Here is a 22,817-nt window from a genome sequence, read left to right on the forward strand (position 1 = left end):
TTTAGTCATGATAGATGATTAGAAAAACACATCTGAGGCTTTTTTTAAATGAGAATCTATTCAGAATCGAGACTGATTTGCTTTCTCACTGTAATTCTTTCATGCCTGCTGTATTAAAAGCAAATTAATACAGCTCCTTTCTCTGGCTCCACAACCTCATTGATTATCAATACTCTCCTTATATTGGTGTGGTCATGGGAGGCAGACACTGCAGCAACCCAGCTTGTGTAACAGTAAGCAAGCCTCTCAGAGAAAATCTAATAAAGATAAGCTGTACTGCAGCACTCTATACTTCATACACCGTCTAGTTTTGAACATGAACACAGACACACAGTTTGGATTCACATGCGCACACATATACCCGTGCACATTAAAGAAAGACAATACATTCAGCTACTGAATGATCCCACCCACACGCCTCCAGTAAGATCACTGTGAATTCTGACCTTCCAGTATGACTTGAACAAAGTCCTGGGCGGACATCTTGCCATGTCTGGCGAAGCACTGATAGGCTCCTCCGTCACTCTTGGCCATGCCAGCCATGACCAGGTTCTCCCTGTTTTGGCCCGTCATGCGAACGCTGTTACTCGGGTAGATGAGCTCCCCGTTGCGGTACCAGGACAGCTGGTACTCCTCGGAGCCGGTTACGCTGCAGGCCAGTGAAACCTGGCTTCCCACGCTGCCCTTCACCTTCCGTGGGCTCACTATGACCTTCAGGGGCTCTGCAGGTTGGAGAGGTAAGAGTTAATCAGCTGCTCCTCATAGAAGACTGTTTTCTTTAGTTGTACCATGGCATTATTGTTATTTTGCCAGTGAAAGATAAAAAAATGCTATAAGGAGCTGAATCTGAAGCAGCATCTTTAGATTCCTAGCTTGTTCCTGTTTTGAGGCATTATAAACACTGATAAAAATCAACCCGCCAGCCCATGAGCACTGACCTTTGACCAGCAGCCTGCCAACCACCTCAGCATTGCCATATCCATTCCACACCTCACACACGTATGTCCCTGTGTCGCTGGACTGGGCTCTCTCTATCAGCAGGCCTGTCACACTCTGTCTGAAGCGTGTGTCAGGCTCCAGCGGCCGGTTGTCCTTCAGCCAGCGGTATTTGGGTGCGGGGTGACCAGAGGCCTTGCAGGGCAACTCCACTCGGTGAGATGCCATCACCTCACGACGCTCAAAGCTGTCCAGGATGTGGGGCGCTGAGTTGGTGGGGTCTGCAGGGGGATATGGGGTATAGTAGGAGGTTATTTTAATGAATTCTGATACATACCATGTAACACAAAGAGTTTAAAGTGGGATGGGTGTGTGGAATATATATTTTTTATTTATTCCCTTAACACTGGTCTCTGGCATAAGGCTAATATTTTGTAGTGAAGGATCTATTGTGTGTGCCTAATGTTTCATGGTTATCATGGTGGTGTGGAGTGGGTGAACTGGTACACACGCTTGTTTCACAACCTATGGAGTGCTAAAAGTCCCTTTAAAACTGTTGAAAGATACCACAAAATACCACATAATTACACAATCACAAAAATCTTTTACCTCAGAGGGGGAGGTAGTTTATCACTACAGATAATGTTGAGTGACTGACAGCAGACAGATCAGAAAAAGATGGCCAAAAATGAAGCAGCAGAGGCCAAGATATCCTGACTTTTAGACTTGAGTATGGTTCAAGCACCAAAAACAGCAGATGCTACTATTCCTATAATGCAACTCAATAGTGTCTTTGGTTGAGATCCATCTTGCTTGGTACATAACGCAGACTTTCTATTAAAAACAAGCTCTTAGCCAGAGTTGTCTGGCTCAATCTGAGATGACCCTGACGACACCAGCAGGGTTACATTTTTACGTTCCCATCACAGCTACAGAACATACTGTATTATACAACTGTTTGACATGTTGAGTTTTACTCCTCTTGACGAATAAAATGATCTTCATCTTTAAAATCAGAGTGTCTCTTCATGGTTTAAGGACAGAAGGGCATTTTCTGTCCTGAAGCCCTCTCCCTAACCAGTGTTGGCACAGGTCTAATGACCTTTATCACATGTCATCCCCTCTTTAATTCATGTGTTATTTCCTGTCAGTCTCTGTTCTATTCAAATTATCCGGATCTTTTCTAACAAGTAAAAATGTATTCCCATATGGTCTGCTGTCATTTTGCATACACTGTTTTTGAAACCAACTAAAATGAACAGTTACGCTCAAAATTAAATGAAAGACAAGAGAACAAGGTTTCATACATATTACAGTTTGGTGTCATTTTTATGGTTCACATTAGCTGGTTTATTTGTGTCATTTATAGTCAAGTATAATATCATCTACTTCATAAATGGTATATGGCAGGGTGTTACCTAATACTGCTGCTGCTGCATCATTTTCACACTGGATATTCTGTTGTTCTCTTACCTGAGACAATGAGGCGGGCGCTATTGCTCTGTCGGGTCTCTCCTGTGTACCGATGGCGTGTCATACACCTGTAGTTGTACAGCCCGTCTTCCATTTGCACATCCAGGATATACAGGGCTCCCGTGGATGTGATGAGAAACCGTGACACTGCAAGTAAATAAATAAAAACTATTAAGTCACAGCACATTATTGATGTATCTTACAATTTTAAACAGTTACAGTGAAGGTCTTAATGGAACCATTTTAAAGTGACAGCTCCTCTGAGCAGTCTACTACCTAAGGGCCAATCAGCACCAAATATGTCACCTTTATACTGTAGGACCTGTAAATACTGAACTTTGCCTCTGGTCAGTCAGTATAATGTTGAAAAGCATGTCTGTGAGAACACGTAAGGCCTGCAGACTCAACCTGCTCAAAAGAGTGCAGGAGCCATCAGCTCATTTCATTACTCCCATCTCAGCTTGACTGTCTGGTGCAATAAGAGTTTCATACAAACAAATGAAGTGCAGTCTGAATGTTTTTGGTTTTTTTTACAACACAATCACCACTACAGACATTCTGATTGACATAAAGTGACATATCGCCTTCTACTGGTGAAGCCACTCAGTAACCAGACAGTAACACAAATATCACCTTGTTTTTACCCACAACATTGGACCCCCACAACCAATCAGTGTAATCCTGAATATGCCCAGTTGGATCAAATACACTACAGTCTCAATGTTTTGCCAAAATCTAACTAGCAGTGTCGGGAACAGTGTGTGTGACACATGAAAGGAACAAACAAAGGATGAATTGCCTCCGGATTTCATCACAGGAGACAACTAGCATTTTACTGTATAACAAATAATATTCTGCAGTCCTACAGTGTGAGAAGAGAGCAAACTGTGTGTATTCATTCATATGCACTGGAATCACTAACTTACACATTCTAAAAGAAGAAAATACAGAAAAATCCAATTTTGAAGTCTCTTAGCAAATATTTGCAAGTCAAGTGAGGCACGCAGCTCTGTGATTGTAGTCACCAAACATCTGCTGCAGCCCATTTAGCTCAGCACAGCTCTGAGGCGCTGTGACAAGGCTGTGTGTTGTGTAGCGGTGTAACACAGCTCGTTATCATGTAGCTCATCGCTCTCTTCTCTCTCTCTCTCTGGGGGGAAAGTCTCTGTCTCTCTCTCTCTCTCAGTTTCTCTTTCTTTCTCTGCTCCAGACTAAAGCGCAGGGAGCCAGGGATCACAGAGCGCTTTGATAAGCCATGGCTGTGCAGGTCGGATGTGCTAATATCATGCTGATGTTATGCTAATTTGTGTGAACACATGGAAGTAGAGAGAGGTAGTCAGTGTTTATGAGGAGTGATGTGTGCTGTAGCCGGTGGCTGCCGGGGTATTTCATGTCACCGATGATGGAGAAGCCTATCTGGGCCTTGGATCAAATGGGGCTGCCGTACATTGGGGAATTCTGGCAATATTGGTAGAGATATCATAATGCAGACTTTATGGGGTGTTGAATTACTCTCATTTAGTCCTGTCATGACAGTTTAACACAGATTAATTCTACTGGTACAGATGCTTGCATATTGCATGCTAAAGTAATGACAAGAGGTGTAAAAGTAGAACCTGTGATCACTGTGTTAACAGTCTTATCTGCAACAACCACGACAATAAAGCTTTAATTACTGCAAACATCATTAAAATGACATTTGTTTTTTACAGGCCTCTACATTTACCTTTTAAATATAACAAGAAATCTTGTCTGACACTTCTGGGAAATAACTCTTTCAGCACAAAATGAGCTACATCTTTGGTAAGACTTGAATAAAAATCTTTGAACTTCTTACAATCACACACTGTGGATGCAGTGAATGACTGAATGTTTGAAGACAAAAATGACTTCCAACATGTTTACAGGTTATAGTAATGGTGCAATAATAAAGGGATGAATAAGAGGACAGAGAGAAATGGGTGGAGAACACAGAGGAGAGGGAGGAATACACAGAGGAGGGTAGTGAGAATGCTATTGTGAGCAAGTGATGACCTAGTTAGAAATGAGAGACCATGGACTTGATATCCTGGAGGAGTTTTTCAACTCGTGGTCAAGATGCTCTAGTGTGCCTATGACCAACAACCAGCAGTAAAATGAGGGGGGCAGGAGAGGTAGTATTCACACGTGTGTGTCTGTAGTCCTTAATCATACAACAAAGACAAGCTGGGGAATATTATGAAATTAGAATTTTGCTGGTAGCAAATGCAGTTCATTTTCAAGGAAGGAGACAATTCAGAGAAAGCAGATATCAAAGGAAAAAGGGAGAGCAAGCTCCTTTTTGCATCTTCTTCCCCCTGCTTTCCCTCTGAAAGTTGTCTGGCATCAAAAGTTGACAAGGCAGGCTTATGAATGAGAGGAATGAGCTTTCATTAGAACAGACTGCCTGTCACTGTGACAAAAAGCCAGGATTGGGAGAGAGGGGAGTATGCCGTGTTTTGAATGTACGTTATGTGTTTTAAGTGTGTGTGTGTGTGTGTGTGTGTGTGTGTGTGTGAGTGTGCTTGTCTCTTGTCTCCTAGCAAATCAAACTGGCTCTGGATTATAAGTGAATTTCTCACTGAGTAGAATGGGGATCATTTAAAGGATTGTATGTTTGATATTGAAAAGGTGGTAAATCAAGGTAAATTAATAGGTGAGAATTTTTTAACCATTGCAATGAGAACAAAAGGTGGTATGTATTAAAGGTGCAATATGTAAGAATTTGTAAGGACCAACAATTAAAGGAATGCAGAGAAATAACAGTTTTGATGTTATGACGTCTGTGTATTGTTGCAGAGATATTTACTGTGGTTAGCATGCTAACCTGCTAGCCCTGGCCCCTCAAAGGCCAAAGCGACTGAATTAGCGGTGTATAAACCAACACTCCCCTGATGCTCCGAGCTCCCAGTCCGACCAAGTTAACGTGTACTCTGGTGATATGATGCCCCCTATTGGTTTGGAGTCAGTATTCAATGTGTTGCCAATTCTTACATATTGCACCTTTAATTTTAAAAATATAAAAATGTCCTTGGTTATTGTTTTTGATCACATTCTTGATTCTTGGTTGGATTCCATTCCTTTCATCATGCTCACTACCATCAAACAGAATCGAGCGTCTCTTATAGAGCTGCAGGCCTACATTGCTGTACTGTATGTGCATGTCCTTGTAAGCTGAGGGCATTTCTGTGTGTTCTCGTACCACTGCAGTTATCTCAAATCCCACTGGCTTGTGTGTCTGCATATTAAAGTCTTTGTGTATGTGAACGCATGTGTGAGTGTGAATGTGTTTATGCAGCATACAGCTGCATGGAGGAATGGTCAATAATAACGATCGAAGGCGCTCCACTACGCTTTTCCCCGCTCTTCTCTGCTCCACCTACTGCATACTAACAGTGCCTGAGAGACAGCCTCCACTGTTCTTGCAGTGTGTGTGTGTGTGTGTGTTAACATGCTAGACATATGCGCATGCGTTTGTGTCCACACCTGGGTGTATTAGTGTATATTTCTCAAACTATGGCTTCACTTCACTCCAGGTGGCTTGCTGGACTATCAGTCGTCTCCTCTTCCCGTCCTCGGCCCGCCCAGCTGCTTTGGCATCGACGGTGCCACAAACACAAGTCTCTTTCTGTGGATCCACACTCAATAGCTTCAATTAATCCCCATATAAGCCACACTGAGCCTGCGAGTAGACTCTTTGTTCATTCAAATTGAGAGGCCCTGCAGTTTTTCACTGAAAACTAAAGTGCTCGTGAGACATAAAATAGTGACAATGAGATAAGGCTGAATCTTGGCCACATTACAACACCATTGTTACACTTTTCACCAAGGATAGCACTGGCCTGGATGTGTTGTCACTGGACACACAGGTTAACTTAACGTGTGACAAGGACTAAGAGAGAAGGATTTCCAATAAGGTGGAAGACAATGACACGCGATGACATAGTTGAGCACTTTGACCTACGCTTGCTGAGTGACCATCTGCCTCAAAACAGCTGAAAGAGTTACCTCGGCTGCCTCAGTCATTTCAATATTCTATAATTGAGACATGAGTGGAGGAGAGATGAGATGGGAGGAGGGAGAGAAGAGATAGAGAGAGAAAATAAAGGATCAAGAGGGAAAGAGCACCTCTGGGATACAACCACTCTCTATCATCTAAAATGACTTACAAATTAGCTTACAGCTATGCGCTCCCAGTGAAGGGAAAAAAGACACAACTTTCATATGCTAATTCAGATCATGGCTAGGCAGAGCAATTATCAAAAAAATGTCAGCCCTGTCTGTCTGACAGATCTCAACAGGAACCTCTCTGTTTCTTACACTGTCTGTCTGTTCATCAAATATGCTGTTTGAAAAGCAAGTACTGCACATACCACAATGGAGAGATATTGTGACATGATCCAAACACTGACTCGAGAATATCTATGTACATCTGCTTTGCATGCAGCACAATCCTCTAAGTATATTATTTTTCCAAGACAGAATTCTGTTGAAAACATAGGAACATTAATAGAGAGCCCATTTCCCTAACCCCTGACTCCTTTTGTTAACTGAGAAAAAAAGAAGAGACCAATCAGTTTTTCTTATGACCTTGAACAACCTGCAATCCTCCGACTCTGAAAAACTTTGAATGGTCTGACCTATCAACACCAACAGTCTGGATGCCACTTACGGGCAACCCGTGGAGTCAGCTAAACAATGCAGATAAAAATTGCTTCCTCATCACTCTGCTGGCAGTGTCCCCACTGTGCAACTGTCTTGGAGTGTATTAGCAAGTGGAGTGAGGTCCCTGGAGACAGCCGGGGCCTACGGTGTCACCGTAACCTTGGCCACTCAAAGTCATACAGCCTGACACAAAAAAGTCTAACCCATGCTGCTTGTACAGCTGCACACTAACAAACCAACACCTATCTGCATCTAGAACTCATTTAAAAATCTTCTTCAGGTGGTGAATAAACAGAAAAAATGAGCGTGTGTTGCATAGATTTGAAGATTTGATCACTGTTCTCGTGATCACACTGAAGAACAAATATATAAATACAAAAAAATATGACAAGCAGATGTTAACAGTTAAAATGATTTGGAAACATTAAACAGTGTACATTCTTTTTGTAAATGGCCTTCCACACCAAGAAAATGACTATAGTCAGAACTATAATGATAATGATTTCAGCATTCACACAAATGAAAGATACGATTCTGTAAACAGTAGCACCAAGCAAGCACTGAGCGCTTCAGCTGTGTCGGCAGCTTAGGAAAAAAGATACTGATGAGCTGTGACAGACATCCCCCCCCACAAAAAAAAACAAAAGGGTAAGGTTTTACGAAAAATTTCAAAGATGACACAGATGAAGAGAATCCAGCACTCTGTTAGTCGACATCAATTATCCTGGCAATCATCAAAGAGGACATCAATAAGGACAAAACGAGACCCCATCAGCACCAAAGACTGTATGGCAGTATGACGTGCTGTTATGTGCATTTGTCTTCTATACCTTTATTTAAGCGTTTAATGAGTGAAAAAAATGTTTTTTAATTGCCAGTTGCCAATTGAGTTATTGAGTTATAAAACAATATTATAAGCATGTCCACAAAATTAAGCTAGTTGAAGGCCCTGTAAAATGAGATGGATTTTGATTGGCTGTCTGTGTTTCTATCGTTCAACAAATTGCTCTGAAAGCGATTCCAGAGAAATTATTCTCCACTATCATTGTCGTTATAGTTGTGATGTGCACTGATGAGTTGTTGTTATCGTTATAGTTATTGTTCTTGGTTTGATCAGCCCTTAAGAGTTAAAATTTTACCAAATTGTTTCTTGCATCGCTCCATCTATAAGAAGCACTGCCAAATTTAATTCCCATTAAGTAACAATAAAATTTAGCAAAGACGATCTCGAACAATCTGAGAATGCAGCCATAATAGTGCCATATGCGACGCCACATTGTTCCCCACTATGAAAATGTCACACAGTGACTGGCGCCAGAATTGCCGGTGCAGTCTGTGAGTAATAATGAGTGTATGATGAGCCCAGGAGGGCCTGTGTTGTAATTAGGCCTGGTCAGAGTTATTGGCAGAGTGACTCCAGTTTGATCAGGCTGGGATAAGCATCTCTATGGAGAGGGGGATCCCACCAATTTAGAGCCCCTCTAATAAAAATCATTTGTCATTCTTACAGGAGCCACACTGACAGCTGCTGCGGTTGCCATGGCAACTCACTGGCCACCATTCGCTTAGCAAGCAATATTCCCAGTACTGTAAATGGTGGAGAGGTGGAAACACACGCACGTATACTGTCCAGTCAAATGTTTCTATGCTTAGACACACAATAGAAAGAGACATTTTAATCCTCACATCCGTCTCACTTTAAGGGTTATTTTTTTATTTTAGTTATTAATACACACAATTAAATGTTGCAGGAATTTAACTGATTTTCCAACTTATTCTTTATATATAATCATTCATACACATCACACACACACGCATTTTACTTTGTTTGTTTAAGCCTCTCAAATGTACCACATTGCTGCTTTTCTTTCTCATTTATGATAAACAGAATATTCTACTGCATTTGCCTTTTTGAGACCAAACAATGAATCCATTAATCGAGAAAATGATTAGCAGATTAATTAGGGATGAAAACAATTGTTATTTGCAGCCATAGTGAAGATTGATATAAATTAAGAATTGTGTAAAAATGACAACATGTAGTCTATTATAGTCCATAAATTAAGGTTGAGAAGGTGCAGCTTTCTATTTCTGAGACAAGCTGCTACTGATCCCACAGACGCCAGACTCAACTGAACATTACTGTGAAAACACTGCACCTTAAAACTGCACGCAGAGATATAAAAAGGCATACATGACCATGAAAAAGAGTAAAACTCTCTCTCCCTTCTATAAGGAGTTTGGAGTATATTGGGACCCCATAAATACACAAATACAGAACTACAGAAACACACACACAAACCAAGCAACTGGCCTAATTTCTCATCACACCTGGACTACAAACTCGAAGCAGCCTATCTGGGTCTAGACCCTCCCTGCTCACTACAGAGTTGAGTCAGACTAGAAGGCTGAGCATTTTTATTGCCGCTCCTAATCAGCGGCAGCATCCCTCTGCTCATTAACTAGACACACGCTAGCCTGAGGCTAACGGCCTCATATGTCAACCACAGATAAAGATGTCATCTTCTGCTTGACTGAATAAACCGCTATTAAAACTAGATGCAAATGGACGCTGAACGATATTCAAATCAGGAGGCAACAGGGAAGCTTAAACCCTGAGGCACTTGGCCTCAACGTTGCCCCACATTCCTCTGTCGTGTTGAAAGGAGGAGAGATTTTAGATACTGTCTGTCTTCACAGTGATGTTCTGAGATTGAGACATGAAACAATATAAAAAGGAGTAAAAAAAAAAAGTAATGGTACATGATGGATAGTTCAGATGGCAAATGTTCACCAATACAAGGTTTAAGGTTGAGCATTTTAAGAATGTCACCTCTAATAGTATTAGATGTAGTTGTTTTCAGGTAAATTATTTTGCTTAAAACTACATTTTGGACATATCAGGGGCAACTGCCATGTCAGTTTAATATGAGTCAGAGTGTTGGCTGTGATTGTCCACCTCATGGTTTACAATTTACAAAAAAAAAGGTTCAAAATCGATCCAGCAGAACCAAAAATATTTTACTTTTTTCTTCTGCACATTCAGTAACAGCTAATGTAGCCTTGAGCTGCTAGCCTCAAGTAAAGATGAGAAGTGGGCTACAGAGGTCGGGTGAATTCACTTCTTTCTAACTCCTCAGCCTCAACCAATGCTGACTCAAGTGACATCACAGTTTATCAGATTCTCACTGGAGCCGCAAAAGGCCTTCTCCATTTTTTTCCCCACTATGCAAAACTATGGAATTTCCCTTTAAAGTCATTGTCAGCATCTCTTTCAATTATGAAGCACTGCTCCTAGCGAACTGCAGGCACAACTGGTGTAGACAGACCAATGAAACTCTATCTCATCTAATCTAAACAGAATCAAACAATGGGCAGTGTAAGAATGGAGTTTATTTGCACAGGACTTATTTGTCAGACAGTGACACAGTCTGACAGGATGTCTCTATTCTCCAGCAGACTGTTTGGAGGCAGCTGTGTGAGCACTTTTTTCTACCAGACAAATGTTTGTCTGCTGAATCAAAAGTGAGGAGGGAAATCTCCACCACAATAGCTTTCAAATCTGTGCCTGTGTGTTTCTATCTGCGGTGTGTGTATTGCTGCATGTGCGGGGTAATTAGCCAGTACTGGAGTCGAGCTATTAAACCCCTGATGGGTATGTGTTTACAATGCTATCATTGGCCTCTCTCTGGCCAACACTAAATGAGCCAGTGTTGAGCCTCAGCTGTATAATCATGAATATTCATCTCTGTCTGTGAGAACCTCTGTGTGTGTGTGATGCACTGGCAGGCATGAAGGAAGCTATTAGTATCTACTCCATCACAATCCGTCACTTTGTCTAGATAATAAGTCAAGCTGACAACAATTCTACTGATGGCCAAACCCAAACAGAACAGGCTTTGTTTTGGAGGCAAAGGAAGAGCTGAGCCTGTTTCCAGTCCTGCAGCTTTTTACTTCAAAGAGCAATGTGGCAGGTCAAGGTTATCTTAGTGGGTCCCGTACAATTGTTTGTTTACACACACACACACACACACACACACACATGCACACACACACACACTTCATACTCCAGTTTTCACTTATTCTTGATGAAAGCTCAGAATTGAAGAAAAAACGGAAAAGCTTGAATTCCCTTTGTGCCACCTGGGCAAGGAGGTCCATAATACCTCTGACACACATTCAGGAATAATTTTTGTGCACACACGAGGGCCATTTTCAATGCAAAGTAATGTGGGTTTCATGCAAATGCGCACATCTCAACCTGCTTGTTAATTATATTTCCTAAGCGAGAACAAGACAACCCTTCAAGCCCTTGCTAAACTGTGATAACCTGAGTGTAAAAGAGTTACTCCCACAGTGCCATTCCCCTGAGACTTCATTGCACCACATTCCCGTTTATGGAAAAGGACTTAAATACAGTGCTCATTGGTGTTTCATGGTAATTTGTGGTGGCAAGTGGAGCAGGCGATGCCGCTCTGTGAGTAAAGCAGAGGGGGCAAGAGGAGGATTAGATAATCAAACAGTGTGCCACTTTAAATAATCTCTGGCTCCTCTGGGGGAGGTGAGACTTAAAGCCGGAGCCCTTCTGATTTAATTGTCTGATTTCCCCGTCATTACAGTTGAGGGCCTCAGTAATTCAGGCTTATTAAATATTCAGGAGCCACACTGAGGAGGGGAGGGAAGGACAGAGCGGCGGGAGAAAGATGAAGGTAGAGAGGAGTGAGAGAAAGAGTGTGGGAGGAAGTCGTGGCAAGATGAGGCATATGTGCACTGCTTTACACAGACGAAGACGCTGAGAGACTTTGATCCCCACTGTGAAGAAAAAAAACTCTTTTAATGTATGAAGAAAGTCTGTGCTGGGAACAGTTTTGCAAGTGATAACTGGATGTTCTCACATCACAGGTGGCATGGTGCTACTGAACTGTCTCAAATGATGGTTGTTTTAACTCTACATACAGTAAACCAGTAACATCTATGCAGAGATGCCACGTTTGTTTGTTTCCTGTAGTAAAAAAAAAAAGTAGGCTACCTATGTAGCCATATGTTTATTAACTCAAATGAAAAATAATAATAATACGTTTTGATTTCCATCACTCTCGCCTCCCCTTGTTCAAGTGTGGATCAGGATTTATTATTGTATGGGTTGTTGTGACAAGGACATTATTTAAAGTAACTGTTTTGTTGAATCAAACTCATGCAATTGCATAGACACATACAATACACATACACAACTTTAGTCAACTGAGGAAAATGTAAACCCACAAAAATGACCAAATTAGCAGCTGAAGTTCAAATACCTCAGTGAATGATTAAAACTATGTTGCAGGTCTCCAATCTTTCATTTTTGACTTGTTGTCACTTTATTTCTTTTGGATGACTGAGCTCAATAATCAACAAAGCAAAACCAAAACTTGCTGATATAAAGACTATATATATATATATATATATATATATATATATATACAGTATACATATATATATATATATATATATACATATATATGATATGTTGTAGATTTAGGACTCAGGTTTAAGTTTACAAAATAAATCAATCTGCATGACACAATACAAGTCCTGTTTTAGGAGAGTTACAAAAGCAAAATGCACAGCACAACAGTTGTGTAGAATCAAACCCATGTAATCATGTAGACAAATACACTTGCACAACTTGGAATCAACTGAGAAAAAATGGAAACACACACAAATAAATGACCAAATTAGCAATAATAGAAAAATGCCTCAGTAAAAGATTCAATCTATGCTCTTGAAAGTGGAGCTCTCCATGGTGCTGAACCACACTGCTAAGCAACAAACTAAACTGACCAAAATACACAACTGGTTTGACTAAAGTTACACTTTAAAAAGAAATTCATCAATGAGTGTAGAGGGGATATAAAGACAGAGAAATAGACAGTTAGAAGTCAATTGTAAACATTTTCATTCATAAATCTGTATCAAACTGACAGCCCTCATCTATTAATGGATGAACAGTTATTTTTCTTACTAATAGCCTAAGCTAAATTCAAAAAGAAATCCTGACAGGTTCAGACCGCTCTGACATGCTGTGAGTATGACGGTCTATAAATGAAAAGACTGAAACCACATTATAGTGATTATGTAGACGAAAGTGAAGAGACAGAGTGCTGCTCTCTAATGAGTCACCCTGTGTGATCATGGCCTGGAGCTGCAGCCTCCATCCACAACATTACACAAACTACATCTTGACATGACATTTACTTTAGTGTTCAGTTTCATCAGATTTTTCATAAAATGATCATCAGAGTCTGTCAATAGAGCGAGATAATTTCATTAATCTACGACACAAATGAGCTGTTTTAAGGCTTTTCTTGAATGCAGGACAGTCTGATCCTAATACTCCAGTGCATCCAATTATGATATTGTCTCATTTATTAAAACCCTTGACATAAAACATACTGACGACAAGGGAAATCATCCAAAAAATCTATCCACAAAAAGAGGTCTTTCAACTGAATCGCCTGATTGGACCTTGTGGGGGTGTGCACAGACTGCATGTGATTGACACCTCTCACTTTCCTGTTAGTTTTGCTGCAGGATAAGTTACAACTTTCTCCTTCTTATTAGTACACAGTGTTTCATATCCTCACGTAAACCCCAACATACTGCTGCTTTGTATAACTCCCACCTGCAGGTCTCAAACACCAGTGTGTGTATGCAGGTCAGGCATATTCTGTAATTAAACATCATATTTAATAAGTGATCATATATTGTACATGTCTCATAAATGGCTATAATCAGTATTTCTGGCTGTGTTTTGCTGCTTTGTGTCGCTTGCGTGCATGGCTACGTGTAATGAGTAGTGCATCTTGTTGCTGTATTACACTACTAATGATGTGCTGCTTCCTGTTTCTTTGCATGGCTTCTGCACAGACTTGAGTCTACTCTGTTGTTTTATTCTGTATCACCTCATTGGGATCAGAGCATCTGGCCAAAGGACTGCAGTGAAAATTTGCCAGCTGGGTTACATTTACAGAAATGTTGATCAATGTGCATTGCCCTTATAAATAAACACAATGGAATTAAACTGTTGTCAGATAAATCTTATGAAGTAAGAAGTTCAATACTTCCCTCGGAAATTCAGTGTAGTAGAATTTCAAAGTAACGTAACATGAAAATAAAGTACATAAAGTATTTCAAAACTTAGTGTTATTAAAATCACTCAGTTACTTTCTAGCACTTTGTACTATAGTTAATGAATTAATTTGAGCTGTGAAAAGAGAGATCTCAATTTAACTACACAGTGAGATTCATTTTATTACTGATATTGATGTAAAAGTCTAGCTTTTGAAAATACCGTTGAGTGATTTCATTTACTGTACAACAATTCACTGTATTTTACATGCTCATTATGTATTTTTACAATTTTAATCTGCAAATTAAACTGGCAGACAAATGGAGTAAAAAATACCCTTTGAAAGGTAGTGGAGTTGAAGTACAAGTGGCAGAAAATTAAAGTACTCAAGAAATGTAATCAATTAAGGAACCTCAGTTACTATACTTCTGATACATTCCAGGTGGATAGTAATAAAATGCAAACCCCTATATAAAACCTCCAAACCCCTTAAAATAACAACTTTATAATAATAATAATAATAATTATCCATTTTCAATGAAAAGCTGGAATGAAGTCTAAACATTTAGTTCTTCAGTGTAAATGTGCACTCTGTATTCTTCTCCTGTAATTGCGTACATTTATTTCACAGGATTATACTATTGTGTACACACTTTACTATCACTGTGACAAATATGCAAAGTGAAGAGCACGACAGAGAGAAGACGGACTAAACTCCATCTCACCTCATAACAGCTGATTATCAAGCCTATTATATTGTTTACACAACACAAACTGCTGCCTGCTTTACCTGCTTCAACATGTTTCTGATTAGTGAAGATAAACCTGTAGTTGCACAGACAGACATTATTCATGATGATCTGCTGGAACAGTATCATTTTGTATACCTGTTAAGAGTGATTATGGTTGCAGATATAAACACATTATGAATCGTCTCTAGTGTTTTCTACATGAACACAAAGAAAAGACTGAGGAAAGTTCTTGCATGTGGATACTCCTCTCTCAGCAGGACTGGCTTTTGACCAACTTCCTTGTAAAGGTTTGTGAATGTGCCGTAGCAATAATTAGATTACAAGGTCGTTTCACTCAGACCTACACTCATTTTATAGTCCAGCTGGATATTTATGGCCAAGCAACACAGATTCAGAGAACCACACACACACACACACACACACACACACACACACACACACACACACACACACACACACACACAGTCATACATTTGGAAAAGAACATAAAGATCTGGTGCACAGCAGTGAACAGATAATGTCCTATGTTATTTTTCAATTTGGCCATTGTTATGTCAAACAAAATGACGAAATGTTGTAAAAGTAATCAAGTATTGAGTAAGGATACATTACAGCATATTTAGGCCAATAGTTATAATGTACAAAAACATATGTAATTACACAACCATATGAGCTACCTTCAAAGATAATGATTAATTGGCAACAAATCTTTAATAAGAGAGCAAAACTGAACCTAAATCAGCTGACTAACAGGCGATATGACACGTCTTTAACAACCTGACTCCACACTGTTTACCCCCTTTACATCTCCTGAGGAGAGAATAAAGACACACCCCTCGTTTACAGGACGACTCGACTACCATGTAATCAAATTCTCACGGAAGCCTCCACCTTTCCTACAATGGCTCAAGAATCATCATAAAAAATATCCCTCCTTCCCTTTATATCATCACTTTTCAATTTCATCTCCCTCCCCTCCCCATCTCCTTCTTTGTCACTGTCCCCTCTGTCTCCTTGCTTTTCATCTCTTGCCTTTTCCTTGACGCCCCCACCCCCCTCTCCCCTCTCTCTCTCCCCACAGAGCATTAGCTTGCAGTGGTCAGGCCGCTTGACAGCTGCTCCACCTGAAGAATATCAATCAATGTTGCTGTGGAGACAGAATCAGGCTCCCCTCCTTTATTTTCCACCCTTCTTTTTCTTCCATTGGTCTTGCATGTGGCTGCTCATGGACTGAACATGATCCAGTGTTTGTTTGATTTGCTAAAGTGTAAATGGATCATTAAGCTCACACAAGGTGTGAATATTTGTCTATTATTTATGTTCTACAGGAGAACATTTTGGCACCCTGTTCTGCTAATTTACTTGAGGTGTGACTAATTGAGTTGAGGATGCAAACCCCACGATGTCTCAGACTATCACTCCAGATGAACCAGGCAGACAGGCGTGGGATGAAAGTGTCTATCACTGATAACACATGACAGAAGAGTGAACACTGTAAAAATCATGCTGCTCAATATAGGACCACACTCAAAGCGCTACTAATCACCATTGAGGACTCCTGCTTATTCATGCAGATAAAAACTAAGGCAAATACTCTTGTTTAATATTTCTTGTGTATTTATCGGTTTTACCAAAAAAAGAACATGCCATTTGTAAAGCTAAAAGAGAGAGAGGCCAAAATGGCTGGAAAAAAGAATCCCACTATTTTGAAAATAAATCGGGATTATATCACCTAGCAACAATTCCTCCTGGCCCGCCAAACTGTCAGGAGACCAATCACATTCTTCCCTCTAATTGCTCCAATCTACCTTCCCATACGGCACACACTCCCACTTTGAGCATGTCCCCAAACATGGCCCCAACCCTGCTGCTATACATAATACTAAGCATTGAAATGACTCCCCACAGACCCATCGTCAGTGGCACTAGTGCCAGGCCCGCCAGCGGAGGGTTAAGTAAATATTGGGCGAAGCAGCTGCTCTCAGAGTACCATCGTCTGCCTGTGTTCCTGCCTGGTCCCAGCCTGGTATAAATCACACACAGCAATTAGTGCCATGCTGTCCCCCTGCCCTCGTTAAACAACCCCGCCCGCTGAGGAAGCCCATAAACACCAGATACCAGCCTGCATAGGTGGAGGAAGGAGGGACGGATGGATGGACACTCAAGAGAAGGATCACTGTTTCAAAGAATTAATTGACTCAGTGTACCACTGCACATTGTGCAGCACGGACAGTGCTAATGTCAGCATCCTAATATGCTCACAATGACAATAGTAAGATTCTGATGCTAAGAAGTTTAAAGGGACAGTTCACCCCAAAATCAAAAACACACGTTGTTCCTCTTACATGTAGTACGGCTTATTTATCAAGATCATTTGAGTGCGAGTTGCCAGCTTTTGGAGATATGAGCCGTAGAAATGTCTGCCTTTTCTTCTGGTGGTGCTAGTCTAAGTCATTTGGATTCATCCTCTGTGGAGCATGAATGTAGGTACAACATTCCATGGCTATCCATTCAATAGTGAAGATATTTCAATCTTGAAGTGGGTTGGCAGACCAAATGTACGCCACTATCATCAGCTGGGAAATGCAAACCTAACGGAACAGGTCTGATGTTCTACAGTTGCAAAGAAGTGGTGCTAGAAGAAATCACAATCTTAAGAAACACTTCAACTGTTGCTTTTGAGCTACAGTAGGGCGTCCACTACGACTTGGAGTTAGATGTACGACTTTGGTTGGATGTGTGGATATTGAGGAGCTTCTGTAGCAACAGTTGGATGTCTTGGCAAATATGTCCTATTCTTTACTTAATTCTTTACTTAGTTCACTGGTTGCTTATGGAACACAACAGAAACATTCACGTCTGAATAGTTGGTGTCTATACTGGTGCTTCTGTAAGTAGTTCAAAGCTTCAGAGTCATGTGTTTCCCATCCATAAAGAAAAACTGGAACCAAACGGTGACGATAAAGGATAACTAAATCCAGCAGCAGGTGATTCTTCCATGTATTTTTCCATTTTTTCAGACCCATAAAGGTGTGCAGCCTCCATCGAAGAGGAGAGTAGTGTCTGGCAAAAGATCAACCGTGCAATTAAAGCAGTGATGTGTGGGCAGAGTGGCTGCACTTTGTTTAGTAAAAAAAACCTTTCAAATCAGCATACTCAGAGAGAAACTGGACCAGATCAGGAAGGTCTTCTGTGACAACAGGAACATGAGATGACATAACCTAAGTAAAGGAAGAAAGGGACGTAACTATGTTCTACACATAATGTAAGTTAAATCATTTATGTATTAAATTACTTTTGTTACATAATTTTAAAACAAATTCTTGATTGATATTGGGTCCCAACGAATTAAAAAACAATTAGACTCCCAAGCGGACATGAAAAGAGACAGCTCTGGACGCCGAGGACACGTAGCAGCTCTGTTTATTATACTGTCTGGAGTCGGCTTGAAGGAAGCATTCTTATATTGCTTATATGAATCAAACAGCAAGAGCCAATGGTGATCTAATTTATGATGCATGCTCTGGAAAGTGATAATCAATGATCACTGAGCTGATTTTTTATCATTCATCAACTGTGATGCCTGTGATCTAAAATAGCCAATTAAACCTTCAATGTAATTTCGCCGACAACAGCTTATGAAAGGACAAAAACAGCGTCTGGTGAGAGGAGAAATAGCCATCAGCACCTCAATTACCATATTGCTCTAAATTACCACAATCACCGGGGGAACATTTAACATGCCACCACCCAGTGGAAAAAAAAAAGTCCCACAAATAATGTCAGAACAAATGTAGCTGATTTACATTCTGCTCTCTTTGTGATTGTGCTACCAGTTGCTGTTGTGTCCAGGGTAATTAGGAGGTAATGAGAGTGTAATTGGGCACTGGGCACATTTAGAGACAGAGACGCTAACAGACAGACAGACAGACAGACAGACAGACACAGAAATTTACAGACAGACAGACAGACAGACAGAAATTTACAGACAGACAGAGAGTGCTCAGGTGCTAAATGACATGTCTAAGGGACAATGCTTTATGGGCAGACTCTCCAACACCACCTGACTGCCCCTCACAGACGACAAGGCAGAGGAGAGGGGGATGAAGGAGGTGGGAGGACTGATATGGAGGAGGGGGATGGGGAGATATGGCTGGAGCAGGTGGAGAATGCTTGTTAGCAGTGGTGCTGGTGCTGTAAATGCTACAAAAAAAAGGTTGTCATTCTAGGAACGCTTGGTTTGTACACGTGTGTTCTCCCAGTCTTTATGTCTTTATTCCCTCTTGTTTGTTTTTTCCCTGCTTCTTTTTCTGCTGCCTTGCCTTGTCTGCTGTGCAGTGCGTGCATAGATAAGAATTGTAAAAAGGAAGACAATTGTGCAACAGCAATCTTTCTGAAATATGCCTCCCCCCAATTTCCCTTCTCTCTGTCTCTGTCAGACTGAGACAGATTCTCCTGTTTAGGTGCATTGTGAGAGGGAGAAAGAGAGAGAGAGAGAGAGAAAGAGAAAGATAGAGAGAGAGAGAGAGAGAGAGAGAGGTGAGCTGGTTACTGTGGCAACCAGGAGAGTGACTCTTAGGCAATGGCATATGCATAGGGAGGGAGAGAGAGAGGGATAGAGCAGTGGAGGGAGAGGAGGTGGAGAGAGGAGAGTGCTGGTGAAGGGATGTAGTAGAGGGAGGGGGGGTTGGTGGTGGTGGTGGTGGTGGTGGGGGGGGGTGGAGGAGGTAGAGTGCAGGAGGCAGATCAGAGGGAGGTGTCAGTGGGTTACTGCGCACAGAGAGATTCACCCTCTTTTTCTACCCTGGCAGAAGAAAGGGAGGCAGAAACAAAAGGAGCTGTCTTTTGAATGGTCGCTGTGCTGGATTGGACTGTCAGCGCTTCCTCCTAACAACCTCACTTAGCTGGCTGCTCCCACTCCCAGACACTTCCTTACTCTGTGTCTCTCTGTGTTTCTCTTTCAGAGCACCACATGCTGTTGCAGGTGGTTCTCAGATTGAAATGTATCACTGATTGGGATTCACCTGCAGGATTAAAAGCATTAAAACTAATAAAATATGCTTTCAATTGATGTGCACGTCGACTTGATGGCAATGAATTGGTTAATTGTTTTTATTCTACAAAACATTAGAAAACGGTGAAAATGCCTTTCACATTTTCCCAGAAGCCAAGCTAGTGTCAACATATCTTGTTTTGTCAACCAGTATTTACAAATGCAAAGATATTCAGTTTATTGTAATGTTAAGAGAAGAAAAAGCAGCAAATTCTCACATCTGAGAGGCCACAACCATCTAATGTTTGTATTTGTTTGATAAAGACTTAAGTGAGTCTGTAAAGCTTTTGAAAGAAGCAATAACACATTCTGTCTACAGATGAAAAGTGGAACTTAAAGCAAAGAAACTCACCATTACTCAGTTCAGTACATTTAAGGTTTCTTCTGTGTTAGATAGTTTGGTATTATTAGCATACCAGACTATAATGGGTATAGTGGCGAGAATGTTAGCTGACTTTAGAGAGATATTGTTGTATACTGTAACTGACATTGCTGAATCAATTCAATGGCTTACTTGTGCTAATGTTAAACTTTTCAGATGCTAATATTTCAAAAATGTAATTTGTGGCCACAGTGGCAGCTGTTCAACAAACAAAGCATAGTCTCATTTTAAAGCCAGAATAAGTATTGAAACATAGTGTAACCATAGCATAAGTAGGGATAAATCATTATGTTACTAAAGTGCCTTACTAATGTTACTTACATAGAAATATCCACCTAAATTTGCTCAGGGGTAACATTAGCCACAATAGGCTGTTTGTCATCAGGTACAGCTGCAGCAGCCAAACATCTCAGTATACTGAACTGAGATACTGAAAGATGTGTTAATGGCTCCTGAAATCATGTATATTACTCATCAGAAGAAAAATGTTTCATTTCCTCCTTCAAAAGTGACACAATATCACTTCAAATGATGAATGAATTGTAAAAAAAGGTATTAATTTCATATAGATGTAGTAAATAACTGCCTAATCTTTGCAGCTCTAATTTCAATAATCTACCTGTATCTTGCTGCATCGGCATGCAGGACAGATTTTTCCCACATTTCTCACTGTAAACTTGGCATTTTTGTTTAAATGAGGCCAATTACCCTTTTAACTCTTTCCAGAGGCGTTATGACTTTCCCGGCCTGTTGAGAAGACAAGAGGACGATGATAGTAAGTACCCTCTGACCTTATGACAGGAGCCCACAGAGAAACAGACTGCCAGAGACAAACAGAGCCATGGGGTGGGTGTAATGAATATGCTGCCCCCTATGGTGGGGATGACCTTATAAACAACAACAAACTGTCACTATTGCCAGGCCTGCTGGGAGCTGCCCTCTGTGCAAGGGCAAATGGCCTGGAATTCAGTGGACAGGACAGCCAGAGCTCGCAGAGGAGACTGTTATTAGATGTTATAACACAGGACAAGCTCTTTCGCTGCCGGGGTTTATTTACACTCGTTTAAACAATCAGTCAATCACAGTGAGAAATGAAACATTAAAATTCATCCCTCATAGCTGATGAGACCTCATGAGCGCTATTAAATGTTGCACACATCGTTCATTTTCCCTTTCACAACACAGTACATTACAAACTGAGAATGGAGCATCCAAGCAAGTTATTTGTTGTATTGACGCAGGTAGATCAAAAGTCTCATATATGATGCTGTGGTAAACGCGCTCCTACTGCGTTGTGTTGTGCTAAGTGACTGCTTTTATTATACAAGACAAGCTACGCCTACAATCGCTGTGATCTCAGCCAGGCATCCTGAATCAAACAGCAGAGGAGAGACATCCTCGTGTTTCAAGGGGGACTTTCATGTCACCATGAAGGAGACAGGGACGAGAGGCGGCGGAGGGTTAGAAGTCAGAGCGCGGCATATGGCATCTTGAATTTTGGGCAATGAGAACTGACAGGTTAACTGAACATTTGGCGGGGGGTAGTGTTGGTAGGGGTGCAGGGGGAGTAAAGGCGTAGAGGAGAAGGTGGAGAAGAGGTGGAGGAGGTGTGTGTGGGTTCTGGCACACACGTGTGTGTTTTGGGTGGGAGGGGTGGGTGGGTAAGGTTGCTAAACACTCCCATCTGTTCGTATCCCGAGGCGCTACTCGGGCAGTTAGCTACTGTCTTATGCAGATGAGGTGTTGCTGTGCCGGCTCCTTTCACTTACAGCGGATAAATAATGATATAAATATATAAATATATTTGAATAATAGGAATGGCAGGATGGGGAAACAAGGAGCAGCAGGGTCAAGCTGTTTCCTAGGGAGCGTTTGCTTTTTACCATCCAAAGATCACAGCTCTCTCAGGATGTGTGAGTGCCGTAACTATGTCCTCATTAGGGTTAGCCTTCCTCTGGGCCCCGACACCGTCCCAGGAGAGAGATCTGCTTAACAGGGGTCCTCTATGCACACTGACATGCATTATATGAGCTATGAAGATATGGTGGAATGCTAAGCAATACTGATAATGTCATTATGTACTTTTGTACAGTGATTTTTTTCAGTTGATATCAATGTTCAAAGTATGAGCAAAACGGGCAAATACACAAGGTGTTGAATATACAGTAAAGAAACCCTGCTTGTTTTGTGGTACACTGTAAACCAAGGCAAAGTATATTACAATTAGAGCTGCAACGATGAGTTGATTAATTGATTGGTTTATCAGAGGACAACATTCTGGTTACAGCTTCATATAGGTAAGGATTTAAGCTTTTCTTTGTCATTTATGAAATAAGGAGGATGTTCCAAACAACTTGATGTTTAAACAGAAGTTTAAATGTAGAAGATTCAACTACTCCAAAAAAAGAAAACACTCAATATTGAACA

At 41.0% G+C, this 22,817-nt stretch overlaps 1 protein-coding gene across 5 annotated transcripts in view; it reads right to left on the bottom strand.

Moving 5' to 3' along the window:
* The window catches only part of LOC311269963 (cell adhesion molecule DSCAM-like), a 94,343-nt gene that overhangs the window by 32,020 nt on the left and 39,506 nt on the right, over positions 1–22,817 (bottom strand). For all 5 annotated transcript variants that reach the window (XM_084374534.1, XM_084374531.1, XM_084374530.1 and 2 more), the window contains exons 4-6: positions 2,410–2,556; positions 939–1,217; positions 447–722 (exon numbers count right to left, since the gene is read on the bottom strand). In XM_084374534.1, the coding sequence (XP_084230660.1) occupies positions 447–722; positions 939–1,217; positions 2,410–2,556 (702 nt within the window). The remainder of the gene's footprint in view (positions 1–446; positions 723–938; positions 1,218–2,409; positions 2,557–22,817) is intronic.

This window comes from Pagrus pagrus (assembly GCF_965226575.1).
Source record: "Pagrus pagrus genome assembly, chromosome: 14".
NCBI classification, from domain to species: Eukaryota; Metazoa; Chordata; class Actinopteri; order Spariformes; family Sparidae; genus Pagrus; species Pagrus pagrus.